Source organism: Rhinolophus sinicus, linkage group LG03, assembly GCF_036562045.2.
Source record: "Rhinolophus sinicus isolate RSC01 linkage group LG03, ASM3656204v1, whole genome shotgun sequence".
NCBI lineage: Eukaryota > Metazoa > Chordata > Mammalia > Chiroptera > Rhinolophidae > Rhinolophus > Rhinolophus sinicus.
Window position 1 is genome coordinate 35,947,727 of NC_133753.1, and position 24,599 is coordinate 35,972,325.

The following is a 24,599-nucleotide window of genomic DNA, read 5'->3' on the forward strand; positions in this document are numbered from 1 at the left end:
TAGTAAAAGATACAGAGGAATTAAAATCCTCATCTTCAAACTCCTAGTCACTGTTCTTTATTTCACATTCTTGCTAAAATATTTCTAAGAAACTCCTGCTTTTCCTAATTAATGGCCATCTTTTAAATATAACACAGTATAGTCTATCTCATTTTAATCAATAGAAATAGACCTAAAGCGTTATACATAAACTAAATTGTTTAAAATAATATTTTAAAGACTGCATAGATATTTTCCATATAAATGCAGTCTATTGACAATTTCTTAGGTTTAGCAAATAGTCACCCTCTCATCTCTTATGTCAATCTATATTTTCAGGTGGGTTTTGCATGAAGCAAAATACATATAATGAGTTTTAAGCTTTACCTTTCTGGTATTCAATCTTTACAAAACAATTTCTCCACATTATTACCTGTTTAATTCTCATTTAATTACTAGCGAAACATAAGATTAATTTAAATAATGGTCATAATAGCCATCATTTAGAGTAACTATTGTTCCAGACCTTATATGAGCCTCTTTATATTCTAAAATACCTTTTTCTATTCCTATGTCACTTTTCCAACATTTTCTTAAGACTGGCAAGTGAATTAAAAGAATTAGCACACAGAATGGTACAAGAAGAGATTAAAAACTCTTGTGCTGATTATATGGTTATATATCTATCAAAACCTAACAGACTTTAGTAAGGAAAAAGAAAACTATTAGAATTAATAAGAGAATTTGGTAATATGACTGGATAATAGATAAATATGTAAAGATCATTGGCTTTTCCCTATATTATATCAATATACATGTAAACAATTGAAAAATAATCCTTTACTGTAGTGACTAGAACTATAAAATAATTAAGAATAAAATTATTGAAGAGGGCATAGAATCCATATGAAGAAAATTATAAAATCTGCAAGATCTGTACAAATAGCAAGATATACCATAAAAATGTCAATTCTCCCAATATTAAATTCTCCCAATATATATAAAATAATATAATTCCAATTAGGGTGATTTTAAATTGAAAAAATTTTTTTAAAGATATACAGAAGAATAAATGCCTGAGAATTGCCAAGAAAAATATAAAAAACAATTTTAAAAAGAAAAACTTGCTCCATCAATAACAGAAAGTGCCATAAAGACCCAATAGTCTAATACATCTTAGATAATAAAGAATGTTTTAGATCAAGAATACTTAGAATAAAGAATCCAGAAAAATATTCCTACATCTATGGGAATTTATTATATTAGGTAGGTGCAAAAGTAATTGCAGTTTTTGTAATTATTTTTAACCTTTTAAACCACAATTACTTTTGCACCAACCTAATACAAATTGGTTAATATTTCCATTCAGTAGGAAAAAGATAGCTTACATAATAATTGATGCTGACACAACTAGCTATTTATCTGGAAGAAAATCAAACTGGACTTCTATCTTATACCATTTGCAAAAATAAATTCCAGATAGACTTAAATACAAATATAGACTAAATAATGAAAATCTTGCCAAGAAAAAATCTAGGAGACCACAGATATAAGCTTGTGTTAGGGGAAACCTAAGCAAGCCATGAAAATACAGAAAATATAAAAGACAGTAAGTAACCGCACATAAAACTTTTTTTCATTATGTGGCAAAGGAAGATCATAAGTAATGTCAATGAACAAAGTATAAATTTGGAGAAAAGTATTTGTTACACAGATGACAGAAAGCATTTAAAATATAGAAAAATTACAAGAAAAATTTAGAACCTACTCAGATAGGGAAAGAACAGAAGAAAAAAATCCAAATGGCCAACAAACATGAAAAGACTTACAAAATCACCAGTAGTCAGAGACATATATTTAAATTTCAAAAATGGCAAAAATAAAAAGAGTAATAAACACAATTTCTGGAGAGGATGCAAGGAAAAGGCTCTAATAAATTACTGGTAAAGATAAATAGGTTTAAACTTGTAAGACAGCAACTTGGCATATCTATTCTAAAATTAAAAATATATTTGCCCTTGGACCCAGTAACCATTCCTGGGAAACTATCTGATAAATATAAAATGCAACAATATGTTAGGATGGATATGTGTCTGGATATGTACTCTAGCATTGTTTATAGTGAGGCAAAATGGTAATAAAGTAAATATCCATCAATAGAGCAATGACTGAATAAATTAATGGACTAAACACTAAAAGGTTTTATGCAGTCATTTAAAAAAATAATAAATTTAAGCTCTATCAGTTGACCTGGAGAAATTTCCACAGAGTTTACTAAGTAAAAACAAAATGCAGGCATGTGTGCATGATATGATCTTAAATTGTAAAATAATGACAAACACACACATCGTGTGTATCATATATATCATATGTGTGTGTGTATATTTACAATTTTATATATGTGCAAAGAAAATAAAAAGTTTACACACCAGAATCTTACTATGAGTCACCTGGGATAAGGCATAACACGGCATAGGAGAAAATGTGAGCAGAAGGGTAGACGGAGGGCACTCAAAAAAAACAAAAAGTCTGTAATTTAAAGTAATATATGATATAATCACATTTTGTTTTTATGTAAAATTATATGTGGCTAATGTATGGGTATAAATAAAAAAATTAATTAAAAGGACACAAGGTAAATTTGGATGAAAGAAAACCAAATGTAGAAGCCCAGTAAGTATATAATCAAACATTTCCTCAAAAGCATTAAAAGTGCATAATAGCTTTTAACTCATACGACACCCTATCATTCAACATATATTTACTGACTGTGCACTAGGTGCTACACTCTGCTAGGTGACAGGGATATGACAGTGAACAAGATAAAGTCTCTACCCTCAAGTGAGATGACAAATCAGTGTGTTAAGAGAAACATCAGGCAGGTGACATTAGAGGACTATACAGAAAGCACATATGACAGGTATCTAACGCAGTGATAAGGTCAGGAAAGGATTTTAAACCAGCAATCGTAAGAACGCTGAATTTGCTGTGTGACTTCTAAAAAGTATGTTCACTGAGTGTGGGTGTGTTGTCTATATAATATAAGTTAACCCTTTGTAAGAGGGATGCTTAAGTATTTCACTCAAATTAATTTAATTAATCGTAACTTCAAATCCCTAATGTTACTTGACAACCATAGAATCTTATTGTTATGACAAAGCAATCGTGGTGGACTGTCAGAGAAGACTAAGGCCACTTGAAATGGCCAGTGCCAGCAGCTTTAGGTCAGGCATATCTAACAGATGATCCCATTTGCATGAAACCCAAAGGCACCTCAAATTCTGCATGTATAAAACCCCACTCATCCGTATTTCCTCCTATTTCTGTCCTTCCTCCATATTCCCTCTCTCTCAGGGAATGGAAATACTATCTACACAATCATTCTAGCCAGAAACTTACACATTTCTTAGACTTTCCCTTCTTTGGTACGTCTCAGATTTAAACTAAGAATTGTCCATTCTCCTCCATAAGTGTCTCTCAAATCTCCCTTTTTGTATGTCCTTGCTGCTATATACTGTCTCACCAGGTTTATTTTAATAGCTGTCTAACCAGGCTCCTTGCCGCCACTCTTAATTCTCTCCAATCTACCCATCACATTGCACCTGAGACGATCTTGCTACATAAAAGGGAAATACGATCATATCACTCATTTACTTATAATCCTTAATGGATCTGTGAATATCACAAAACTTTCAGAATTGGTAGAAATTCAAAACTGAACTTTCCATGGGGAAAAAAGTAAGACTGGCATTATTTTCCATTTTGCATAAAAAATGGATCCCTACTGTCTTAGAGTAAATCCAAAAACTACTTAATGTATCATAATTCAGGGTTTTTTAGGACCTGGCTTCTACCCACTGTTCCAATCTCATTGCATCCTAAGCTATAAAGCTATAATTCATTGATAAAGTATTTATATTTCCCTGATTAGGTCTTGCTATTCTTCAACTTTATCCCCTTGTCTCATTTCATACGTATTCTGCCTAGAAGGTCCCTCCTCACTTACCACATGGCAAACATCTATTCATCTTTGAGAATTCATTTCAAGTAAGCCTCGTCTCATGCAGGAAGCCCTTCTTGATGGTCTTCCACAGGTACAACTCTCTTGTACCCCCATCCTATATGGACTTCTTCACAATAATGATAATATTATTGCATGTTTTTGCCTTCTCATCTATTATGTCTACTACAGAAAAAACTCATTATGAACACAGCCTTACCAGGTTTTATATTCCTAGCATCTAGAATGTGCTTAGAGCATAGCAAGCTTTCAAAAAATATTTTCTAAATAAATAGATAAACAAACTGGAACATACTTCTCATACTTCACCATCTAATTTCTTTAAGATTCAATTTCACACTGGCTCTTGTGGGAAACCTTCTCTGAGCCCTCATGAGTGGGTTGAGTTCCTCCTTGGAGCTCCCACAGCAATCTGTGTTGTACTAATCACACAATATTATAATTGTCATTGTTCTTGTATTTCTCCTACACTAGTTTGTAAACTTCCTTGAGAGCAGAGGTCTATCATCTCTCTATCTCAAATGCCTAATATACTACACAGTATATTCACAGGTACACCGTAGGTACTCAATACAAGTTTCCTGAGTAAATGAAGAGCTATATTTGGGTAGTAAATCCCAGAATTCTCACAATTTGTTCAAAATACCAGTTTACATTTTAGGGTTCCCAAGAACTCTTCAAGCTTATTTTGCATCTTTTCGTTACTCAACCCAACCTGAGAGCCTCAGGATTACAAACAGTAGTAGGGGACAATGGGTTGCAAATAGGACACTTTCTGAAAATAAGCAGGGGCAGAGAAAGGCAAAGTAAGGAGAGATGAGCCTCTCTGTAAGCAATGATATTAAAAATCAATATAAAAGGCATGAGATTAGCCATCAGCAGAAATAATGATATACGGAATCATTCTTCTACAATAATCATTATATAGCAAAATACTGGAAGGAATTTTTACATACTCCAGGTATTATTGGAGAGTAACTCTGATGTGCCAAGCACTGTGCTAACTAATTATACGCATTGTCACTTAGTCCCCCTAATAACTTTATGAGGTGGCTACTATTTGTGGTAACCAGCCTCCAAGAGGCCCCCTGATCGCTGTCTCCTGGTATTCACACCTTTATTTGGCTCCTACTCTGTTATGCTAGGATTGGTCTGTTACTGATAGAATGTGGCAGAAGCAATGGCATGTCACTTCTGAGATTAGGTTATAAAAGACATTGCAGTTTGCATCTTGGTTGCTCCCTCTCTCAGGTCATCCGCTCTGGGGGAGGCCAGCTCCGATGTCAGCAGCAGCTCTAGAGAAAGGTTCATGCAGGGAGGCACTGAGGCCTCTTGCCAGCAGCCCCATGAGCGAGCGTGGAAAGCAGATCCTTCAACCCCAATGGAAGCCTTCAGATGACCTTGGCCCTAGCCAACAGCTTGACTGGGACCTCCTGAGAGATTCTGAGAACCACCCAGCTAAGCCAGCCCAGATTCATGACTTTCAGAATTGTCTGAGATAAGAAATGCTTGCTGTCTTCAGCTACTAAACACTGGGGTAACGTGTAACACAGCAATAGATAACTAATACACTAATATCACCGTCATTTTGATAGATGCAGACACTTGGGCTCAGAGATGTTAAGTTACTTGCCCCAAAATACACAGAGCTGGAATTCAAACGGATAGCTGAAACTCCAAAAGCTTAAATTCTTAGCCCCTCTACTGTACTGCCTTATCTATATGCTCAATCTTGCGTTATCCCACATTACTTTTTCCAATTACACAAATATCTACAGTGTACCCGCTATTAAAAACGCACTGTACTGTAGGTAATGTGCTAGACACTACCACAGGTATAAGGAGGGGCTGAACAGAATATATTATTCTCTTGGATTTCATTCTATAACTGTTTAACAAGTACGTAATTGTTTGCAAGTACCTATCAGTTCTCAAGTGATCTGTGAGAGCCACCTAGTGTCAATTCTGTGTAACTGCTATCTACACCCATAGCTGGACACAAATGTGTCACAATTTGTTTTTTGAATCCTACCAATTTAAGAGAATGTAAAACATAATGTACTCACTATGCGCACAAAATGAGAAATAATTCCAATCTTACTTTACATTTATTTTCATGGAAAACTGTCTAGAATTACTTTCAATTCTGAAATGATATAAGGTATTCACTCTATAAAACCGAGACTTGAAATACTCCATACCAATGTTTTTGTCACTTCAGGTATTTCCTTTTCTGATTTCTAAAAAACCAGCATTCCTCGAGAATGGGAATGGAAAAGTCAGTCAATGACAATACAGTTGATCCTCATTAATTTGAAGATTCCATATTTGCAAATTCACCTACTTGATAAAATTAGTTGTAACCCCAAATCAATACTTGCAGCACTTTGGCAGTCATATGTGGACAGACGCAGAGAAGCAAAACACCTGAATCACCCCGCATACACTTTACTGGCTGAGGCTGGACACAGTGATGCTCTGCGTTCTCACCACAGCTTTTCCACTGTGAGCAAGTGGACTTTTTACTGTCGATTTAGTGACATGTTTTTCACATTTTTGTACATTTTGGTGGTGATTCTGCTATTTTAAAATGGCCCCCAAACATAGTGCTGAAGTGCTCTCTAGTGTTCCAAGTGCAAGAAGGGCCTTACAGAAAAAATACACGTGTTAAATAAGCTTCATTCAGGCATGAGTTATAGTGCTGATGGCCCTGAATTCAATGTTAATGAATCAACAATCTATATTAAATAAGTGTCTTTAAATAGAAACACACATAAAACAAGGCTATGTAATTAATCAACTGACACAAATTTTATGATCAGAGGTTCATAGGAACCTAACCCTGTATTTTCCCTCAGAGACTCTAGCACATAAATGTACTGCAGATAACGAGAATCAACTACATATGCTAATGATTGGCATTTTCTATTTTGTTCTTATTCCTAAAGTGTTACAGCAGAAAGTTTAAGTAACAAAGTTCTAAAATAGTCCTGAGTGCACTGAGCACAGAGTCAGAAATTCATACAGTGTGAAGAGTGAATTTCTACAGCATTAGCTAATTTACCCTTGTCCTAAACAAGTACTGCTATGTCACAGTTTTGATGGGCTAGCTATATTTTTTCAGTATATATTAACATAACTGTATCGCTATGAAAAAACTTTAAGCGTATATATACATATTACTAACATTATCTCATGCATCACCCACCCAGGGGTTCATGTACCAACACTGATAAATGAATCCCATTCGGGGAAACACTGCTATGTATACCACGAAAAAGCTGTTACCAAACTTTGTTATAAAGACCCTTTTTAATAAAGAAAGTTTGCATGTTTCCACCTGAAAATAGTTATGCTTTTCTCAATTCAGATTAGGAACACTATAAATAATAACATAAAACAGAATATAGCATTCAGCATGGAAACAGCACAAAGAAAGTACGATGGGATTCAAAGTGAAAATTCTAATAGATGCATCAAGAAGCAAATATTTTGGTGTATACCTGTAACCATGTCAAATTGCTGAGATAATGGCTTCAGAGCACATTTTTGATCCAAAGACTCTGCATTAGCGACAGGCTGCTGCATGTGGACAGAAGGTCCCATGAAGATGTTCACTGCGGCTGCTGCTGTCAGCCTGGGCCTTTGTCCTTCGCTAAGTTCTCCCACACTGCTTTCCAAGTCCTGTAGAAAACAAACAATTGTTAAAACCATTATATTACAATCAAGCCAAAGCAGGAAATATCTGTCAAACACCATGCATGATCCATAGCACTGGACTCCTCAAAGGTATTTCAGAAAGTGCTTATTATGCCACATACACACTACATGAAAGGCAAGTTTAAAAAGTTTAATGAAGCATCTAGCCATAGGCTTTCTTTTTCATATCTTGTTTTTGTATGAAGTTAAATAACCATTATCTATTTTTTTAACCTTCAAACTAGATACCAATAAAACATGAGAAAAATTTTAAGATATTAAATGCCTCAACATACTCTTGTTTACAAAGCTTCAAATTAGAATGACAGAAAATTTATCTCTCATTCTTCATTAATAAAAATTGCCTAAATTATTAGTGTAAACTTTATAGTTAAACAACTGATGAGAAGGATATACCTTAAGTGATATAAAGATTACCCCTATACAAATAATTACATTTTTTATAAGTATGCAGACTGAAGACGACTACTTTAACTGATGTTTAATAAAGTTCTTTCCCTGCAAAGGTATAAAAGTAAAAAAAGTACAAATATGCTTATCAAATATATGAAATAAAAAACTTAAAAAAATTAAGACTTCTATTTTTTTTCTGTATTAAAAATTAGATACCTAATCATTACCACATTTTGTGATTTGGAGATATTCTAATTAATATGTTTACTTATCAAGAACAGAATAAAAATTCTAATACCCAAAAGCTCTCATGTTTCTCATTTAAAAGGAGTTTAATTTCAACTAAAGGGGATTTTTACTAGAATATATGAAGAAATCACTACTGTAACATCTTCAATGACTCTACTGACTACAAAATAAAATCTAATTTCTTAGCCCAGCATTCAGGATTTTCTATAACTTGCCCTAATTCTTCTCCATATATTTCTATCACCCCTTAGTCCCTTAATCTGACTTTTCTTTAGGAATACCAATTGCCTCAACATCTTTTAATTGAAAAGGATTGTTTTGCAATTAACATGAAACCCTTGGAGACTCTTGGGCAGTTTAGTACGATGGCAGATACATTTTCTCTCAATATCATATCCTATATGATATGTCATCAAACTTGAAGCAGTTTTTCCTCCTCTGAATCCATACACACTTATAAAACACAGCTATTTGACCAGTTACTACACTGTAATTAAGCCCTTTCCTCTCCACATGACTCTCAGTTACTTATAGGTAGGAGTCCTGTCTCCTGTCTCATTCATCTTTTTATCTTTTCCAAGGTTGTGTCTGGCATACAGCAAACACTCAGTAAATGGTGGTGGAAAGAAAGAAATAATGAATGATTCTCATAAAGCCACTTAAAAGGGCTTCAGTTTTTTTCAACTATAGAACAAGAGGGTTGGAACAAATGGCCCAAATTCCTTTCAGCTGTAAAACTCTATAGCTCTAATTCCAGGTTAAAGTTACTACAAGGCTGAACCCTAAATAAGTTGAAGTATTAGCATGCTTTAACTGAAAGTAGAAGTATTTTATTTTTTCCTGTATGCATCTACCAAAAAAAATTAAGGTCAAAAAGTACCTCTGAATGATAGACTGCTTGCTGTGAAACTAATGATTCCCGGTTTTGTTTCGTAAGAAGAGAAAGAATTGCATCTCCATGAAAATTTTTATGGGGCATTCTAATCACTTGTCCTTCACTAGGAGGATCATCTTCCTAAATGAAACATAAAGACAATTAGCACAACCAAAAATTGTATCAAATGACTGCATTTTCTCAATTTATGACTAATGAAACTTACCAGTCATCATGAAAATGGTCACATTAGCACTTTATGGAAAGAAAATGGACTCTCTTTTCATTTAGTTCTCATTGGACTATATTAAAAACCCTTTACATTTGCCTCCAATATAAATAATAATATAAAGCAATTTGGTTACATTTACACTGGAGAGTTATTATAAAAACATGAAAGTTAAGCCCTCTGTCCTGTGAATGAGTTACAAGGATTCACAAATGTTTTATATTTGGCTCACAGGTTTCTAGCATCATACTGGTGCAGTACACGAAGCCAGGCCACAGCGGGCAACGAGGCAAAGCACTGTGGTAATGATGCAACCTGGACAGCAAGCAGAAATGGAACACTGCAGAAACATGTGAAGGCACCTGTAAGACCTTCAACTGTCCCTCTGCCTTTGTGCTGACCTCTGATGCTGGCTAGGGAGCAGGTACCCAAAAGCTCTCGCTGGAACACTCAGCCTCGGCTTTTTGGTGCCTCAAAATAGAACTGTCCCCAAAATGAGAGACCACGTGGACCTAAGAGTCAGAGAAACTTGATTCTCTTGTAAATACAGGTATTAACAAGATTTTTTTTTAAATTAAAATTTATTGGGGTGACAATTGTTAGTAAAGTTACATAGATTTCAGGTGTACAATTCTGTATTACATCATCTGTAAATCCCATTGTGTGTTCACCACCCAGAGTCAGTTCTTCCATCACCATATATTTGATCCCCTTTACCCTCATCTACCACCTCCCTCCCCCTTACCCTCTAGTATTAACAAGATTTTAAATTCTATTAACAGTTTTTGATGTAGGTATTTTATTTTTCATGAGATAAAGTTTCTTAACTCTAGATTACAAATCCTTATCCTCCTGCTGTATACAGATAAATACCTACTGGAATATGACTTCAAGTTATTCCCAGTTTTTCAAGATTATACTTCTGTATTTGACTTTATTATAAATGTGTGGCATACATGATTTAGGCTTAGTAAAAATACCGAAATTAAGAGTCTGGTTTCAAATGCAGAAAAAGACAGATGTTATAATTTAGCTCTGGTTCAGCTGAGCTATTTTCCTTGAACAAACTTAACCATGCTTTGGCCCCATAAAGTTCTAAGAATGGATACAGATGCCATAATGACATATTAAGTAGGCCAAATGTTGTTAGTGTAATTTCTCTCTGAAAATAAAGACATCTCATTTATGCCTTCCCCATATTATTTAATAAATTAGATCTATGAAAATATATATGATAACTTTTAAATGCTACTTTTTTCTTCTATAGAACTAGACAATAACTAGGAAGGATTAGTGCCCCTGGGCCCTATTTCAGAATTTTTTTTTTAAGCCAGTGAATTCAATTGTTTTTTAGCACAAAGAAATTAGAATCACGGTTATAGGGAAAACACAAATATATTATAAAAGAGTTGGTTTAAACAGCTAAGGTCCTGCCTGAAATATTATAAAGGTAACATATCCAATTGACAATTTGCACTGAGCTAGACTTTCATTATCTAATTACAGTAACTGCATTTTTCAACTACTGGAGCCACAGTAGTTAGAGGTTAAACATAAAATAGTTAGAGGTTAAACATAAAATAGTTAGAGGTTAACAATTTTCTTTCCATTCTCACAATTATAATAAAGAGATGTGCAAGAAACCTTAAATTCCTTCATGGATATTTTATTAAATTTTATGTCTATAACTCAAATATGTGAGAAAAAACTGATTAATGGCAAGAAGTTTATCAAGCTTGTCAGAATTCAATTGGAGTCAGTCATTTCTTACCATTTCGTGGGCGTCATGCAGCGTACTGGATAAGCTATCATTCAGGTTTGTCAGATACAGTCCATCTCCTAAAACTAGATATTAAAATGTAAAAATTTAGTAAATAATCTGACCATAAAGGCATAGCACATTACATTTAAACTTATACAATAAAAATATTGGCAGAGTTCAGAAAAATAAATCACAAGTTAATCTCACCAGTTTTTTTAAAGGACATTTTACAACAAAGATGAATTTTTGTTTCACCTACCCGCTTGTCAGAAATTCAAAAGAGTTATAAATATCAACTATAACTATAAAATTGAGAAAGAGGCACTCCTATATACTATTGATGTAATTTAAAACTCATTAAGATTAAAAACTGATTAACCTTTCTGGAAAGCATGTTGGCAATATACCGCTATTTTAAAGTTGCATAACCTGACTCAGCAATTCAACTTCTAGGCATGCATTCTAAGAAAGTTATGAGATATGTACACAAAGATATATTTATGTGCAAGGATGTTCATTGGAGAGTTTAGTATGGAAACACTGAAAACAATCCAAATGCCCACCACTATGGCTCTGTTTTAATAGACTACACAGATTAAAAAAAAAAAAAAAATGAGGTGGAGCTATATGTATTAGTAAAAAAAGATGTCCCCAATATATTATTAGGTTAAAAAATTCAGGTTTGAAAACAATATATAGGGCTGGCCTGGTGGATCAGGCGGTTAGAGCTCCATGCTCCTAACTCCGAAGGCTGCCGGTTCGATTCCCACATGGGCCAGTGGGCTCTCACCACAAGGTTGCCAGTTCAATTCCTCAAGTCCCACAAGGGATAGTGGGCAGCGCACCCTGCAACTAAGATTGAACACAGCACCTTGAGCTGAGCTGCTGCTGAGCTCCCAGATGGCTCAGTTGGTTGGAGAGCGTCCTCTCAACCACAAGGTTGCGGGTTCAACTCCCACAAGGGATGGTGGGCTATGCCTGCAACTAGCAACGGCAACTGGACCTGGAGCTGAGCTGTGCTCTCCACAACTAAGACTGAAAGGACAACAACTTGACTTGGAACAACTTGACTTGGAAAAAAGTCCTGGAAGTACACACTGTTCCCCAATAAAGTCCTGTTCCCCTTCCCCAATAAAATCTTAAAAAAAACAAAACTATATATATATATAGTATGATCTTATTTTTAAAGGTGAAAATACATGACTAACGAAGTGAGAAATTGTTGAGAAGGCAATACAGTTTGTGTTTTTAGGTCTCCTTTGTTAGGAGCATAGTTCTTAAACATTTATTCATATTGCTCCGATTACTCTTATGTTATTACCAGATGACAATAAATGCTGAGGAATTGTTTTTATTTAAATATATATATATATATATATATATATATATATATATATATATATATATATATATATATGCACAGAAAAGAAAAGACTGGAAAGTAAAACCCCAAACTATTAAGAGTGATGTTAATTCTTGAGGGTGGGATCTCTAAGGGAGATTTTACTTTCTGAGGTTAAGGCCCAGAATAGTTAACTTGCAGGGTCCATATCTTTCTACTAGACCATGTTAAATCTTAAAACTTAAGTAAAAACACTTTTTTTTGGTATGTTGAATAGTTATTACAATTAATTGGTGCTGTGATAAAGTAAAAACACTGTAAACACAAAAGTATTACTTAAGAATTATCAAGATCTAAGCATCCCTTAGAAATTATCAGAACCTAACAAGTGAAATCAATTGATACAAGTTAACTTACGTTTGGGAGCCACTTTCTGACCACAGTCAAATAAAATCTCTCCTTCAGAGATGGGTCTATCTAAAGTTTCAGTTTCAGTGACAGTAACGCTCAAGCTGCTCTCCATTGTTGAGGAATCAGAACTTGGCACCTGTATGGGGGAAGGCGTTTTGGTGCTAGCAGGAAGCGGCATCAAGGGAACTGGCTTTGGAGGTACAGGTTGAGCAGGGAAATCCATGCTCTCAGGTTCTTCATCCTTGGCCACAGACATTACACTAAGAAGAAAAAGACATATTTTAAACTTAATTAGGTCACTGAAGGTCTATATTAATTTTGATATTCAAAACAGACTCAAAGGTACTATGTCTCCTTCAGCAAAGTATTTCTATAATCTACACTACTATAATTAACAAAATTTATTTTCCCCAAATTGTCTGCATGCCTTAATTATAGACCATTTTGAAAGTTCTACCATCCACAAATTAAATCTACATGGAGATATATGCTACTGTAAAAGTCCACTGATCATGGTAAATGATTCACACTGGGAAGGAATCTTTTTCTATTTTATTAACAATATGATAGATGTCTTTATTTTAATCTGTTCCCAAGAAAATCTGTTTAAAGAAAAAAGAATTGAAGGTATAAATAAATGTGGTAAAAACTTTAAAAATTTAAAATTTATGAAACTTCTCTCTACTAAATTATAAAGTAGCTTGTGATTTATAAAGCTTCAGATATCATTTCTGATGTTTTCAATGGGTCACATAAGTCAACTTCAGATGACATGTACAGTTACTATTATAAAAGTAATTATGTTATCTTTACATAGCTCTGGGGTGAAGTTCTTCTTGAAGTGAGTTAGGATTCTCTTCTTCCAAAGGCAGGTCTCCATCACCCCATGGCTTGGGAAGCTCCTGGCTCGATATCTTCAATTTATCAATGGAAATCTCTGACAAAGTTGGGGTAAGAGCTGCTGCAGGAGGAGGTGTAGTAGCAGGGGTAACTGTTGGAGTATTAACTAGTGTGACAGTCGGCATGTCATTTCCTAAAGATTTTTTTTAAAAGAAAGAAAAGATAAAAGATAAAATAACTCCATAGAAAGGCAAGATACATTGTTTCAGAAATCCCACAACATTTTGGCATATAAATAATTAATAATGATGGCCACTAATGGAAAAATTCCCAAATTAATTTAGTAAAGTATAAGAAAATAACCTTGGAAAGACATCACTTTTAACACCAAAATGAACTTAAAAAGTAGTCTGTCTATTAGATTATATATTTTTGAAAGAGGCAACAAATTCCTTAGTTTCCATGTAGGAAAAAAATGATTTATTAAAACCTAGTAAGCAACAGGTAGATATATGTATACTAATCTATAAAACATTTTATAACAGAACCCATGACATTTTATTTAATAGTTGCTAAAATTAAAATGGGGTTATAGAAATAAGGTGTCTACCTTTTTCAGCAAATATTTCCTTCACAGGAAAAGCTACATCACGATCTGAATCACAGGAAGAAGAATCTGGAGTTTTGATCAACACCAGCTCCTTCGGAGGCGATGAAGGTGAGCGAGGAGGAGTCGGCTGTGGAGTAGCCACTGGGGTACACACTCTTGCCTAAAATAAATGAACAAAAATAGGTAAATGGTGCTTATCATCACCCAAATAAATGTAATTTGAAACAATAAAGTGAGTTCATTCACAGATTAAACCGAATTTAAATGGAGGGGGAAGAAATGAAGCCCTTGAACTTCTAAACTATTAGTTTCAAGACTAGCCTGTAGAAAGTCTAGGACAACTGAAATAATTCTGCTTCTGAAATAGGCCCCAAAGAAATCTAAGGCTGCCTGTTCTAACATGGAGAAGATTAAACAGACACAGATGAAGTTCAAACCCAAACGTAATCTGGGTAACAGAAAGGAAGCATTTTAATTAATAGACAAAATACCAAAAATCAGCCTTTTAGCACAAAAGAACAGAGCTTGTAAAAAGCAATGGAAGGATAAGAAGAAGTAGGGGGTGATATAATAAAGACAACATGGAGATAGAAAGTACTGGGAAAGAAAACAGTAAACACTTTAAAATCAATGTGTTAAGTCATTGTAATCATTCAAATGATTCAAAATTTAAAAGGTACAAAAGGATGATGGTGAAAATTAGGTCTCCTTTCTTACCCATGTCCTATCTACCTAGTTCCCTTCCCCAGCGTTATCAAATACAATATTATCTTGATTTACGTCATTTATATGTGTAGATTACGTGTGGAATATAGTTCCATAAAGGGCTAATACATATTGCCAAATTTCCCTCTATAGGGTTGTATTATTTTATACTAACACCAGAAGGGATGAGAATTCCCATTTCCCAAGGGCTGCTGAACAATGGCGTTATCAAACTTACAAAGTGCTACCAGTCCCATAAGTAAAAATGGGATTTATTTCAGTGATTTTTGTCTTATTATCAGGGAGATTGACTATCTCTTTATATGTATATATACATTTGTATTTCTTTTTTTGTATGTGACCTGTCTGGATATGTCTTTTTCCCATCTTTCAAATACATTATTTGTCCTTTTCTTTGCATTTAAACATCTTTATATAATAGGGTGATTAGCCTTTATTTTGTATTATGAATTGCAAATTGATACATAATTTTAAAATCATGAAGATTATTAGAAATTCTATAGCATTGCTTAATACTTAGCATATTTTTAGCCTTGATTTTTAAATGAAAGAAATACACTGTATTTTTTTTCCTTGATTGCATCGTAAGAGCGCTGTTTTCAAATACACTACTGCTACTGACTCATCATCATGAGAGGATTTGAAGGTATCCTACTAGTATTGGTAATGGATAATGATGACTAACTTATTAGTTATTGAATATTTATCAAGTTCCAGGCACTAGGTTAAGCTCTTTTTATATATTATCTCATTGGATGTTTCACAAAATCTTATATGATGGCGAAGAATATACAGTATCATAAAGATGTCAATTCTCCCCAAACTAAACGAATCAAAATTGGATTACTTCCCATGAAAATCCCAAACAAACCTTTTATGGAACTTGAAAACTAATTTTAAAGGATATTTGCAAGATCATAAGGCCAAGGAAAGATATGACGATTCTGAAGATGAGGAACAATATGCCAGTGGGGGAGAGGAGCTTGCCCTCCTAGGTATTCAGTAAGCAGATTTTGGTAAAGCCAAGTTCATTTAAACTCTAAATATTTTTTCTCTATTATACAGATGAGACTAAACTAACAGAGCTGAGGTTCAAATTTAGAGCTTCCGAAGTCCGTGGTCTTAAGAATTATATATACTGCCTATTTATACTGAGTTTTCTACATTCAATTACCCTCATGTTAGTATAGGCAGTATATGGGCAGAAAACAAATTAATCAGCATACAGAAATCAATAACCCTGACAACATCTGCATTGCATGAGTTACCAATGACCTAATAAAGGGTAGACCAAAACTACGTACTAAATCTCTGCACACTAATCACATTACACCAATTACATTACATATTTGAATTTAATGGAGATTGCTATAATTTTATGTTTATGCCTCAAGTGAGTCAGTTTAATGTTTCACCTACATAAAATGATGTCTCGATGATCTACAGGATCAGAAGTGACTACGAATTTTTAAGCAGATAGTAAAGTACATTTTGATTTTATATAATTTCATGTTACCATTGTGAGGGTTCAGAACAAGTCACCCCAAGATGTGCTTCTATAGCATGCAGATCACTTTGAGCTAAAGGCAACTTTAGCTGCAGGCTCAAGAGAAACTTCTGTCCCTCCCCTAACTACCTAGAAGAACTTGAATTGGGGCCTTGCCCATAAGATTGTCAGAGGTAACCTACCTATGTGGCAGGGCAAACTACTGATCACTGAACAAGTGCCCTTCCTGTAATGACCTGAAGCCCCAAGCTGCATTTCCTTTGCTCTGAATGTCTTATATAACCATTTTCCCTCACTGTCTCTGAACCTCTCATACATTTGGGGTTTCTGACTCTCTCATGTATGCGGAGTTCCCATACACATGTATGTTTAAATTGGTTCTTTTCTCATTAATCTGTTTCATGTCTATTTGAATATTAGACCGTCCAAAAGAACCTTGAGAGTAGAGGACAGTTTTTTCCTGCCCCACGTTAGTAGATTAGAAACTCTATTTAACAGTAAGGATTATTAAACAAACAACAAAAGTGCCTAAAATTATTTTCTTTTAAAGACTAGAGATAATCAGTTTACATAATAACCAAAAGCAACGTGTGGTCATTAGCTTTATCTTGAATTTTTTGGGGAAAAAAAGCTATAAAGGATATTTTTGAAATAATTGGGAAAATTCAAATGTGGACTCTATATAACGTAGTATTAACATATCAATGTTAAACTGTGGGGTTATAATAATGGTATTTTGGTTATCTAGGAAAGTATATTGTTGTTAGGAGATATTGCTGATCGTTTTAGAAGTAAAGTGTCATGACAATCTATAATTTTCAAATGATTTTTAAAGAAATATAACAACATATAAAGATAGATAAAGTGTGTTAAAATATTATCAATTGGCAAATATAGGTAAAGGGTATATGTTCATTGTCTCACACTTTCAACTTTTCTATGGATATAAAAGTTCATAAAATGAAATGCTGAGGAAAATGTTACTATAATCATAACCACAAAGAATCACAAACTATGACCTTATGATACCCAACGTAAAATCTGCCCATTTTACTGTTCTTTAATAAATGCATCAAAAGTTCCCCAGGAGCCCAAATTATGAAAGGAGAGTCACACCTACCGGCAAGTACATTTTGCTTGTTGAAACATCCCCAGAAACACTTGTAGCAACAGGACCTTGCTTCTTTGCTTCTTTGTCACCCAGCATGACAGCAATGGTCTCAGCAAGAGCTTCATTCACAAAATGCCTAATAACATCTGAATTCACAGGAACTCCAGCATCAACAAAAAGCTGGAGGGCACCATTGCTCGTTCCTTCCACTACAAAATGAAAGAACTTCAGAATAAGTGTGTACGAAACATGCTTGACGTCAAACCTTAATTCTTAAAATTTTAGAGATGAGAACATATGTATACAGGGGGTGGGAGGAGGAATAAAAATGAAAATACAAAATCTACTTAGTATGAAAGAGAATAAAATGGTAATTTACATAATGAACAACCTCTCTAAACAAACAAAAAAGAGAAGGAAAACGTACAGATGAAAATTTATTTATCTGGCCTCTTCGCTACCACAGAACTTAAGGAATTACATCCACACTAAATGTTCTATCTGAAAACAATCCACATTTCTGAGAACTGGCAACAGGAAACCCTGTGATAGATGTTGGCCAAAACACACGGATGGCGGGGGCACTTTAGAGAAATGGTAACTGCTTTACAAATATGAAGACAAACCCTCCTTCCTTACTAACATTACAGGTTAATCCTCTTCAAATGTTTATAATAGTTTAGGTACTCAATATCAGAAGCTCTATAGGTATATTAATTTTCCAAATAGGGTATACATTTTACATGTATGAATGTACATAAAATTCAGTAAAACTTCCTTAACAGACTTTACTAGACTTAAAGTGGCTGTATTTCTAAAGCTTTGTGTGGAAAACATGAAAACAATGACCTATACAACTTGATGGAGATGTGACTGCGCCAAAGAGTATTCCTTACGTAGTACAACTATGGCAGCAATATGCAGGATTCCCTAACACGTGGGTATACAAGATATGTCTTGGGATCACTTGTTGAGGAATAAGTAGAAGTAATTTACTCTGGAGTTACAACAGCAAAGATTATCACAATCCCAAATTTATATTCGACATTATATGTCACTATGTCTCCTTTTTCGTTCCCATAATTCATTGTTTGGGCATGACCAAAAATCAGAACATCTCTGTCCAAAAGCCCCAAAGCCTCCTCCTATCCATACATAGGCAAAACAAAAGTAAATGCACATGCTTTTAAACAGAATAGGAGCTAAATACCCAATTTGGAAATTTTAAGATTTTCATCCAGAAAAAAATCAATGTCTTCATATCTTTGTTGGTCATTTTTTTCTTTCCTTCAGAAAATGAGACGATGAAAGAAAACATGGTATAGCAGTGGAGGAGACATTTGAGTTATACTAAATAGGAAGAATTAATCAAGTGCAACAATAAATTGTATGGAGCTAGGATGTAGGCTGTGACTAGGTGGTGACTGAAGAAAACCAAAGAAAAGAAAATAGAATAAACAGTAACTCCAAGGTTTTGGAGATTGAGTGCTTGAAAAATTGTGATATTATTAACAGAAATAGAAACAAAGGAAGAGCAGGTCTGGTTAGAAAAATGAGATACATTTTGGACATGCCAAGTTTGGGATGCCAGTGGAACATCAAGTAGGAATATTCATCAACAGACAGAACTGCAAGTTGACAGCCTCAATGTGTGGCTTTGGGGTCATCAACTGACATAGGGTAAGTAACGGCAGGAAGGGACTGGAAAACAGAAAAGAAAGAGGGCAGAGCACAGAAACTTGGGGAAAGTTTTATTCAAATAGCAGAAAGAAAAGATGATAAAATGGCAACTGGACTTGGAGCTGAGCTGCACCCCCACAACTAGACTGAAGGACAACGACTTGGAGCTGATGGGCCCTGGAGAAACAGACTGTTCCCCAATATTTCCCAATTAAAAAAAAAAATGAAACAAAACACAGTGAGATATCACAACACATTTACAGAATGACAGAATAATAAAAAACACTGACAACACCAGGCGTTGGTGAGGACGTGGAACAACTGGATCTCTCATACACTGTTGGTTGGAATGCAAAATAGAATAGCCATGTTGGAAAAGTTTAACAGTTTCTTGTAAAGTTAAACATCTACTCACTATATGACCAAGAAAAATTAAAAGATGTGTCTAAGAGATTTGTTTGCAGATATTCATATCACAGCTTTATTTATAATAGCCCAAAACTAAAAGACTATAAATGTCCGTTAACTACTAAGTGGATTAACAAATTATATCCATACAGTGTAATATTACTATATGCAACAAGGTGATTGTCAAAGAATTATGCTAAATAAGACAGACGCAAAAGATTATGTACTGTATGATTACAAATATATATGTAGGATCCTAGAAAAGGCAAAAATACAGTGACAGAAAGCAGATCAGTGGCTATTAGGCCCGGCGGGCATGGGAGGGCGTTAAGAATTGACTGCGGTGGCATGAGGGAACAATTTTTTTGGATGATGGAAATATTTTTCAATATCATGATCATGTGGCTGGTGTACAGCTATGTTTATTTATCAAAACACTTCAAACTTTATAATTAGCATTGGTGATTTTATGGCAAGTAAATTATAACTCAAAAAAGCTGATGGAGAAGGAGGGGGAAGAAGAAAAGGGGGGGAGGGGAAGAAAAAGGAAGGAGGTTGAGAAGAGAGAAGAGGAGGAAGAAAAAGAAGAGGAGGAAGAAGAGAATGATGTGGACTCCATAAAGAAAGAGGCTTGTTTATCCATTCAGTGAATACTTATACTTTCATTAGATGTAAATCAAGGGCTAGGCCCTAAAGGAGAAACATCCTTAATCTTGAGTAATTTATTGTGTCGTGAGTGAAAGAGGTATGTAAACGAATCATAATACAATATGATAGTTATCATAACAAAGATATATACAAAGTACTATGGGAAATAATAGAGAGATTTGGGGTGGGAGGGATGGAGGTTGAATGCTGCAGTGTGAGATAAGAGGGTGATGGAGAACTGGCCTCCACTACAGAGAAGAACTGGGAAGTGATGTTGGAAGTCAGAGCTTATCTTTTGTCAGCCCAGGACTTTGTGGTCTCTAGAATATATAAATCCACAATGACCTGAAAATTTTGTCTTTTAATAACAAAAAAGTCAGAGATTCACTTACCAATGTCAGAAGTCAATGGTTCACTTGCCTCACTGGCTGAGACACTGACATTAGCTATGGCCCGTTGTTGGATTGGAAAGAGCCCAGAGATAATTCTTGACATTATTTCTTGTTCTACCCTAGGGGATAAAAGTTAAGGATTCCTAAATTTGATTGAAATGTATAAAATGTTAGCAATACCACCCTAAAAAATAACCACTATCCATGGTCACAAACATTTAAATATGAACGCAGTCATTCTGAAAACTGAAATTTCAAAGAAGAAAATGAAACAGGTCTTCATGTGGGAGATAGTTCATCACATAAAATCAAAATCTTTCAGGTTAGTCTAATGAAAACATTAACAGACTTCCTACACTCATAATCAGGTGTAGGTCAATGATTATCCAGCATATCACACACCTAAAAGGTTGGGTTCCCTACTCTGAAAGCACACATACAAAACCACGTAAGAGCAGAGCTAGAAGAGAAGTCCCGCTGCCCTCCCTTCAAAGAATAAATACATAGACTGAAATACAGGTACGTAGTTTTCCTCTTACAAAAGAAAGACAATTTATTTCCAAAGTCATTTTTAGGAAGGAGAATGGGAAGGAGAAAGGGACAGATAAGGGAAACACAATAGGAGATTGCTTCTGTGCATTAGAGCAGCTAATAGATTGATTAAAAATTATTATACAAGTAACAGATGTTCATTATAGAAAAATCAGAAAATACATAAAAGTTGTAAAAATAGATAAGGTTCACTCATAACCCCAGACTCAGGGATAAACACAGTTAACAATCTGGCATATGTTGTTCCTTTTTTTTTTTTCTATGCACATTTACTTTTCTTGAAGAGTTCTCATAAGCCATGGTTAAATCATTAGTATTCTGCTTCGTTTATACACCAGGATTATTAATATCTTTCAACATCATTAAATATTCTTCTAAACCTGATCTTGATAACTGTGTTAATATTCAGTTTAGTTTATTCCATAATTTCCTTAAGGCTTCTCACAGGTAAAAATAGGGATAAAAATAGAGTTCATAAGTTTATATAAATAAATAAATAATTTTTTAAGTTTATATAAGTAACAAACAGAACAGTGGCTTGTTTGTAATAAGCTCCCTATATACTAAGTAATCTATGACCTAGTAGAAGAACTGTAATTATTTCCTTAGGATAAATCTCCAGAAGTGAATCACTGGATTAAAGAACATGTACATTTGTAACGCTTTTGGTACTTAACAATAGGCTCTTTTGCCATAATAAACAGTGTAAGTACAAATATTCAAGGACAGAAACAATACCTCCAACAATTAGTTAAACCCTCAGCATTACATCAAGCAGTTTCCAGTGACTATAGCAAAGGGAAAAATTTTAAAAAATAGAAGGCAACAAGGATGATTTTCAACCAAAATTTAATACTTTCGATTTAAATTTGCTATGATTCTGTTAATAACAACACCACTGTAAACTCACCACTGAATTAAGCTATTTTCCAATGTTTCTTTTCTCTGAATTACTTTATCCAGAATATCAGCAGTGGGCTGAAAAGTAGAAGCAACTGGCGGAAATGGAGGGCCATTATACTTCGTAGAAATAACTTTAGCACTTCTGTTAAACTCCAGAATTGGTTCAGAGTATTCTGGAATTTCATCACATTTTTCCTCTTCCTGGTAATAATAAAAATAAAACTATTATGTTCATGTATCTGTTCAACATTTACTGAGTGACAAGTATAGGCAGGGAACTTAGGTAGATGGATTAACCAACACTTCCAAATTAATCAACAGCATTTCAAACAGGTTGTATTATATTATTTATAATGTATATATAAATACACAAACACACTATATGTACATTTGTCTATCGCATGGAAAAATACTGGGAGAAAATGGTTTCTAAGTTTTGTTACCTGTATGACATCAATTACTTCATCAAAGTTAGTTCCTGGAAACTTCACCTCTTCTTCATCTACCTTCGTAAATTCTGGAGTCTAAGAAAGCATTTTCAGAAAGTTTTTATTGTGCTTAATGTCTTTTTAATTTGTACATAATTTATCATATTTCCACCCATAGCATAAGCTTGTAATTACATGACTCTATTTTTTAACTTCAATATCCTATTCAGAATTGATTTCATTAGTAAATGAAATCCAAGATAGTCCCCAAAGCCATTAGGTTCTCATTTCAATAGCTGTAAAAGATCAGATATAAGTTCTTCTGTCAAGGACTCCACCAACAATGCAATTTAAGTCAATTGATCAATTGATACTCTGTGATTTCTCTCCTAGAGTTAAGATAAAGTGATCATACAAAATGGAGACAAAGAATCTACCAGACTCAAGAGTTCAAAACACTGGTATAAGGATGCTCAATGATCTCAGTGAGAACTTCAGCAATGAGATAGGAAACATAAAAATGGAGCTAGAAAACACAATAAAGAACAAGTCAAAAATGAAGAACACAATAACTAAAATAAAGAATACATTAGAGGGAATCCATGGTAGATTAGATGAAGCAGAGGTCTGAATCAGAAGATAAGGTAACAGAAAGCACCCAATGAGAACAGCAAAAAGAAAAAGAATCCAAAACAATGAGGCTAGTTTAAGGGGCTTCTGGGACAACATCAAGCATACCACATTCACATCATAGGGGTACCAAAAGAAGAAGAGAGAGAGCAAGGAATTGAAAACCTATTTGAAGAAATAGTGATGGAAAATTTCCTTAACCTGATGAAGGAAACAGACATACAAGCCCAGGAAGCGCAGAGAGTCCCAAACAAGATGAACCCAAAGAGGCCCACACCAAGACACAGCATAATTAAAACGCCAAAGCTTAAAGACGAAGAGAAAATCTTAAAAGCAGTAAGAGAAAAGCAGTTAGTTACCTACAAGGGAGCTCCCATAAGACTTTCAGCTGATTTCTCAACAGAAACTTTATAACCATTAAGGGACTGGCACGAAATACTAAACGTGATCAAAAGCAGGACCTATAACCGAGATTGGCAAGGCTATCATTTAGAATCGAAGGAGAAATAAAGAGTTTCCCAGACAAGAAAAAGCTAAAGGAGTTCATCACTACCACACCAGTATTACAAGAAATGTTAAAAAGGACTTCTTTAAGAAGAAGAAAAAAAAGATAAAAAATATGAATAAAATGGCAATAACTACATATCTATCAACAATTACTTTAAATGTAAATGGATTAAATGCTCCAATCAAAATATAGGGTGGCTCAATGGATAAGAAAACAAGACCCCTACATGTACTGCTTACAAGACACTCACCTCAGATCGAAAGACACACACAGACTGAAAGGAAAGAAATGGAAAAAGACATTTCATGAAAATGGAAACAAACAAAAAGCTAAGGGAGGCAGCAATACTTATACAAGACAAAACAGATTTTCAAAACAAAGGCTATCACAAAAAACAAAGAAGGATCCAGTAATCCCAATTCTGGGTATTTATCTGAAGAAACCCAAAACACTACTTTGAAGAGATATGTGCATCCATATGTTCACTGCAGCATTGTTTACAATGGCCAAGATATGGAGGCAACCTGGGTGTCCATCAATGGAAGAATGGATAAAGAAAAAGTGGTACATATGTATACAATGGAATATTACTCAGCCATAAAAAAGAATGAAATGCTATCTGCCAACAACATGGATGACTTAGAGGGTATTGTGCTGAGAGGAGTCAGACAGAGAA

At 34.4% G+C, this 24,599-nt stretch overlaps 1 protein-coding gene across 11 annotated transcripts in view; it reads right to left on the reverse strand.

Moving 5' to 3' along the window:
* Nucleotides 1-24,599, reverse strand: part of KIAA0586 (KIAA0586 ortholog) — a 121,042-nt gene that overhangs the window by 35,246 nt on the left and 61,197 nt on the right. For all 11 annotated transcript variants that reach the window (XM_019725810.2, XM_074327420.1, XM_074327419.1 and 8 more), the window contains 10 exons: nucleotides 22,801-22,881; nucleotides 22,365-22,558; nucleotides 20,903-21,021; nucleotides 17,784-17,983; nucleotides 14,431-14,590; nucleotides 13,794-14,013; nucleotides 12,987-13,240; nucleotides 11,237-11,310; nucleotides 9,243-9,377; nucleotides 7,504-7,684 (listed from right to left, as the gene is read on the reverse strand). In XM_019725810.2, coding sequence (XP_019581369.2) covers nucleotides 7,504-7,684; nucleotides 9,243-9,377; nucleotides 11,237-11,310; nucleotides 12,987-13,240; nucleotides 13,794-14,013; nucleotides 14,431-14,590; nucleotides 17,784-17,983; nucleotides 20,903-21,021; nucleotides 22,365-22,558; nucleotides 22,801-22,881 — 1,618 coding nt within the window. The remainder of the gene's footprint in view (nucleotides 1-7,503; nucleotides 7,685-9,242; nucleotides 9,378-11,236; nucleotides 11,311-12,986; nucleotides 13,241-13,793; nucleotides 14,014-14,430; nucleotides 14,591-17,783; nucleotides 17,984-20,902; nucleotides 21,022-22,364; nucleotides 22,559-22,800; nucleotides 22,882-24,599) is intronic.